This window comes from Triticum urartu, chromosome 2 (genome assembly GCF_003073215.2).
Source record: "Triticum urartu cultivar G1812 chromosome 2, Tu2.1, whole genome shotgun sequence".
NCBI lineage: Eukaryota > Viridiplantae > Streptophyta > Magnoliopsida > Poales > Poaceae > Triticum > Triticum urartu.
Window position 1 is genome coordinate 129,527,310 of NC_053023.1, and position 5,814 is coordinate 129,533,123.

General features: G+C 46.9%; 1 protein-coding gene across 1 annotated transcript; it reads right to left on the minus strand.

Moving 5' to 3' along the window:
• Positions 1 to 1,665: 1,665 nt before the first annotated feature.
• Positions 1,666 to 5,035, minus strand: LOC125536331 (EEF1A lysine methyltransferase 4). The gene is made up of 7 exons (XM_048699529.1): positions 4,862 to 5,035; positions 4,674 to 4,770; positions 4,413 to 4,554; positions 4,233 to 4,315; positions 2,852 to 2,986; positions 2,261 to 2,365; positions 1,666 to 2,087 (listed from the first exon to the last, which is right to left on the minus strand). The coding sequence occupies exons 1-7, from the start codon at positions 4,915 to 4,917 to the stop codon at positions 1,962 to 1,964; spliced, it is 744 nt and encodes a 247-aa protein (XP_048555486.1). The 5' UTR covers positions 4,918 to 5,035; the 3' UTR covers positions 1,666 to 1,961.
• Positions 5,036 to 5,814: the final 779 nt, after the last annotated feature.

A 5,814-nucleotide genomic window follows, 5' to 3' on the forward strand; every position in this document is an offset into this window, starting at 1 on the left:
GGAGTTGGCCGGCAAGTCGTCCTCAATCTGCCTAGCACGGTGGCCCTGCCATCCAATGCAAGGGCGGCCAACTCGTTGTTCGGCTCCGTCGAGAAGCTCCCCCACAACGCGCTAGAGTTCGCGGTCATGGCGGAGGTGGAGTATGGAGAAGGATGTGAAGTGGGCCCTAGTGTGGTGCAGTTTGTGTTGGGCGTGGCCTTGTTTAAATAGTGGATGACGGCCAGGCTCAACAACGGAGTGTGTCATTGTGAGCGCCGGAGTAGGTTTCTCGGTCGGTGAGCCTGTTTAATGATGGCAGACAGACATGTGGCCAACCCGTTTGAATGCGGTAGATATCCGTCTCACCCCGTCTAGTATTTAACAGGCGCGGACACCGGGATGCGGTGTTGGCGGCGCTCTGGGCCGGCGCGCCGCTACAGTGTTGGCACTAGTTAGAGGTCAAGTCCGCTCTGGGCCGACATGAATGTGGCGATGGCACTCTGGAAAGGCATGAATGCGCGACAAATGCTTCGCCCGGTAGAGGGTGCGGCGAGGGAGAGGGTTTTGGTGGGTCCGGGGTGTCGCACCTGTGCGTGGTAGAGGTGTGAACGCTCGTAAAGCGCCCTGGTTTGCCTCCAGTTTGCGGGAAAACGAACATTTAGACCGGTCCGCAGACCGACGGGGGTGGTCAGCCCGTTTGAATGCGGTAGATATCCGTCTCGTCCCATCTAGTAATGTCTCTCGGCATTTAACAGGTGCGGACACTAGGATGCGGCGCGGGCAGCGCTCTGGGCTAGCGCGTTGCTTTAGTGTCGGCACTAGTTAAAGGTCACGTCTGCTCTCGGCTGACATGAATGCGACGCTAGCACTCTGGAACGACATGAATGCGCGGCAAATTCTTCGCTTGGTAGAGGGCGAGGGAGAGGGTTTTGGGTGGGTCCGAGGTGTTGCACGCGTGCGTGGCAGAGGTCCGAACGCCCGTAAAGCACCCTGGTTTGCCTTGAATTTGCGGGAAAACGGACGTCCAGACAGGCCCGTAGACCAACGGCAAAACACGTCCACACTGTCCGGTCCGAACAGATAAGGTTCGGATTGTCCAGTCCGCACAAATGCGGACGGTTTGAGGATCATCATTAGAGATGCCCTAACATCTTATATTAGAGAACGGAGTGAGTACTCAAAACACTTATTGTCTTTTATCCGGTGCATTCATTTAATAAACTATCGGCACAATTCCTTTGTATCCTTCCAAAGAAGGAAACATAAATGAATGATGTAGTACAACAAGGCACAACTATTTAATTCACCAATTTATACACCGTGAAACTACTATTGGCATCATCTTCAAGCGCAATTGGAGTAGTCGAATGGATATGCACCTCACTACTGAATTACAGATAAACTAGGGTTTCTTTTGCCTACTTTCCAATGCAAACTTAGCCTTCTTAATCCTATGCCTTCAGTCCAGAACCAACGGGGATCATATCACGCACCGTACCAGATCAAATGAGGCGAGGACAGCCAACGGCCAGATGAAGGCGGGCAACCAAAGTGATGCAGTTACCTCAGTTACTGTTCACCCCCCTAAAAAAAATTACTGTTCAATTTCTTTTACCGAATTACTGTTTAACGTTCTCTTGTCACTGCTGTAATTTGAACTGGCTATACAAGCAGATGTCCTGGAAATGAGAAGAATAAGGGAAAACAATTATCTCTATGTCATCTGGAGTCAACACTAAAGATAACTGAAGGTCCTTTTTCATAATCTGAAATAACGCAAGAAGGTTAACATTGGGAACAGGTGTATATTGTCAATTCTGATGGTAGAAAGATCCCTAGCCTGCTGGGCCGCAATGATACATCACCACACAACAAGGCATGTAAAAGCATCACTCGCTGGGTTGCTTAGCGGTCAGCCCCTTCATGCGTATTGCGTAGCATCAAAACCTCCGAACCGGCACACTCACTTATTGAGTTACTGCTTATAACTCATCAACATTTGTGCGGAATATGTAATCCTCGCTTTCGAGCTCTTCATGGAGCATATTGAAGCTTGGAGCAGCAGGTAATGTAACTTGGTGACCGTTGGACTCTGGTGACCTCTTGCCCTAAGAGATTTAAGAAAGAACAAGATGAGGAGTAAGGGTTTTTGCAAGGAAATTCATAGTCACGTAGAGTCGAGATGTAACAGAGCAATGCAGAAACTTATTTAGTGGCATCACAATTACAAGGAAAAAGTAAAGGGCTCAAATGAAAACCAAATGCTTCGCAAACATTAAACCTTCTGAAGGGTGTAGAAGAAATAATGGAAGCCATCGCCAAAGGTGTTCCACTCGACAGACCATGTAAACTCAGGTGCTTCAAAAAATCGACGACGGAAGTGTGGCTGCCAAATAGAAAGTAGAAATTTTAGAAAAAGAAGTAAAGCTGCTAAACAAATAAATCACAGTTCATGACCAGTCCCACTTGCTCTTCTCTTCATGATTACTAATTAAAGACAATCTTTAATTCTTTATATATATCAAGTTCATAACCATTGTGTGATATTGCTAAACAAAAGGTATATCCTTATTTAGTACCACCTCCATTTCAAATTATAAGATGCTTTGGATATTTCAATATGGACTACATACGGACTAAAATGTGTGAGCAAACACACTAAAGCGCGTCTATATACATCCAGTTCAGAAAAAAGTTAATACATCTTTTAATTCGGAACAGATGAAGTACTTATGTACAGTGCACAAATAACATACCCACAAACCCAGAAAGAGGATATCATTGGGACATGCAAAGAAACACGTCTGAAATACAAAAGCGATGACAAATGAAGCGCATGAAAGAGGGATTCAGACAATTGGATCTCCCAAACCTGTCCAAAGGTAATTGATACAAATTTGCCATCTGGCTTCAAAACCTTGTGGATACCTTCAAGCATTTTGGTTACATTATCCACTGTTGTAGGATTGGGGTTCCATGGATCACCACTGTCCACAAACAACACATCCTGTCAAAGGATATTTCTGTATATAAGTGTATAGGCAGTATCTAATAATCTAATCACAAGATGACGAATCACAAGTTTGGATGCTATGAAAGAACAGAGGTGAGGATAGCTCAACAGACATAGTGCATCTTTCTGAGTATTTTTTAAGGTGCTGAGTTAAGTATCTTGATTGTTCGAATTGACTCCTATTCACTGGTTGTGCAGCTATCCTAAAAGAAAATTTGTTAGGTAATTATCAAGATAACATGCAAATGCAACCACTTCATTGGTCACTGTGTTGTGTTAAACAACTTGTATATCTATCGCATTTGACAACCACACAAACAAACTTTTAACATAGTTAGTAACTACTCCCTCTGTAAAGAAATATAAGAGCGTTTAGATCACTACTTTACTCTTATATTTCTTTACGGAGGGAGTACGTTTATACTGGACTTCGGCACACATGAGCCTGTCTTCCGCAGCTTTATATATGTGAATGACTGAATGGTCATTCAGATGAGGATAGTAGTAACACAGTACTGTAAATAGCTCCCAGGGTCATCTTCTGAAATTCTGTAATAGATGCAATTGTGCATTTCCACTAAAACGCCCAGTAATGCTATCACAAACCACTGGTACTATATATCTTGACAATCTTGATAATATGCCAACCGTATAGAATCATGTTGCTAATATAGCAAGAGCAGTACACTATTAGCAAAGACAGTATCTGCGCACACTTCGGCTGCATTTGGCATTGAGGCGGATTACAATAATCTTGTTGGCCTAACAAGCTTTTGCGTATTTTATCGTTTGACTAAACAACTTTTTCCTATTTCTTCGGACATTTTCCTCAGCAGACTGTACAATGACATCCACTCCAGCCTCTTGGAAAATTTCCTATGTTTTTTCCTGTGACGCAATCAAACAAACCCAAATCGTGTAGGATTTAAATGGACATGACATTCCATTCCTGAATTTTCCTATTCCTACGTTTTTACAATCCTGCGAATCAAAGAGGCCCTGAGTTCACCACAGCACAGTTCAGCAATGCAAACCAAGTCTTCATTTTGAAGGTGTAACCAGAAAAAAATTCAGTGTTTCAATACACAGTACTAATATGCAATCACAACCTTTGTTGGTTAATATGTTTGTTCTTTCGAGTTGCAATTAACATTAAGCATAACATATCTTAGAAAAAATGATAGCACAAAATATTGATAGGTTGGAACAGAGGAGGCATCAAAGTCCGCAACACCCATACCATGGTCCCTTTCTCGATCACAAGGTCGAAGCTGTCGCTCTCGAATGGAAGGTCAAGCATGTCAGCCACCACCACATCCACACCTTCACGAAGCAGAACGCAATTTCTCACTCAAACGGCCAAACGTTGGCGGTAACGAACATGCAGAAAGTACATTCCCGGCCAAACTGGTGAACTGACCACTGGTGCCCTGCTCCGCCAGTCTGTCGCGCATCCTCTGGACGGCGACCGGCGAGAGGTCGATGCAGGTGACGCCGCCGGTGACGCCCTCCCGCAAGAGCTCCTCCCCGAGCCGCGAATTGCCGCAGCCGACCTCCAGAACCTGCGCAGAAATGCAGAACGCGCGACAAATCGCGGTACAGTTCAAATTCAGGAACTCGCGAATTAAGATCCACGAAAGTGATGTGAAGAATTGGGGGAAGGGACGCGGAGAGCATGAACCGAGAGGGAGGGGGAGAGGAGCGGGGCGAGGAGGTGGCGGAAGTGGGAGTAGTCCTTGAACCACTCGTAGTGCTCCTCCTTCCCGAACCGCTCGTCCCTGCGAAGCCACGGGCGAGCTGCGTGAGTCCGCTGCTCCATGCGCGGTTTGGAGCTCGGAGGAGGGTGATAGATAAGGACTCGTGAGCTACCAGTAAGAAGGGTCGAGGTAGCCGGATGCGGTGCACGGGGCGACGTCGTCCGCCATCGCCGCCGCGTGCGGGGTGCGGGCGCTTTGCTTGGCGGCCTCTGGCGCTGGTGCAGCGTGTGCGGGTAGGCAGGGTGGTTCGTTGAACCCTACGAGGTTCGGGGACGTCAGATCAAAACCTAGGACGGTTCGGGGATTGACCCGGGTCCTACTCTTACCCAGTGGTTTACTAACTTTTTTCTTTTTGAGAACCAGTGGTTTACTAACTTAGTTATAGGCCAACTCTAAGGCGCCGACCCAACGAGGAATCTTATCTTTTTTGTCCTTTTAAATCTGTTGTATGGGTAGTGTCTGCTCTTTATCCGTGTCAATCTGAGCAGTGCGTCCAATCAGCCGACTCATTTGGTCCGCTGGGGCAACAACGCTGGTGCAGCGGGTGCGGGTAGGCAGGGTGGTTCGTTGAACCCTACGATGTTCAGGGGCGTCTGATCAAACCTAGGAGATCTGACCCGGGTCCTACTCTCCGCAGTGGTTCACATAGGCCAACTCCAACGCGCCGACGAAACGTGGAATTTATCTCTTTTTTTGTCTTTTTGGATCGATTGTATGGGTAGCGCCCGTCCTTTGTCCGCGTCAATCTAGGCAGTGCGCCTAACCGGCCAACCTATTTGGTCTGCCTCGCCGTTTTTTTGTGCATTGGCTTGATGAGATAGCTCCTCATGAAACAATGGTTCATCCTCAATGTCGACACCGCAATAGCCTTGGTTGTCTTGGTCTTTGAGTTTCTTGGCCTTGTGTGTCTTCACCTTGGTGGTCGTGGGTGTCTTGGTCGTGACTGTCTTTGCTATAAGTCTCGTCGGCATCATACCCTAGGCCACCCTCACTGGTCATCTCCTCCATGAAATCATTGTAGTACATTGGGTCGTCCGGCATCGGGGTTGGCATACCATCAAGTAG

Coding starts and splice junctions, on each gene's coding strand:
- LOC125536331 (XM_048699529.1), bottom strand. CDS start 4,917: ATGGCGGACGACGTCGCCCCGTGCACCGCATCCGGCTACCTCGACCCT. Junction 2,987..4,232: donor TGATCGAGAAAGGGACCATG/GTATGGGTGTTG, acceptor ATCCTTTGACAG/GATGTGTTGTTTGTGGACAG. Junction 2,366..2,851: donor TATCAATTACCTTTGGACAG/GTTTGGGAGATC, acceptor TCTATTTGGCAG/CCACACTTCCGTCGTCGATT.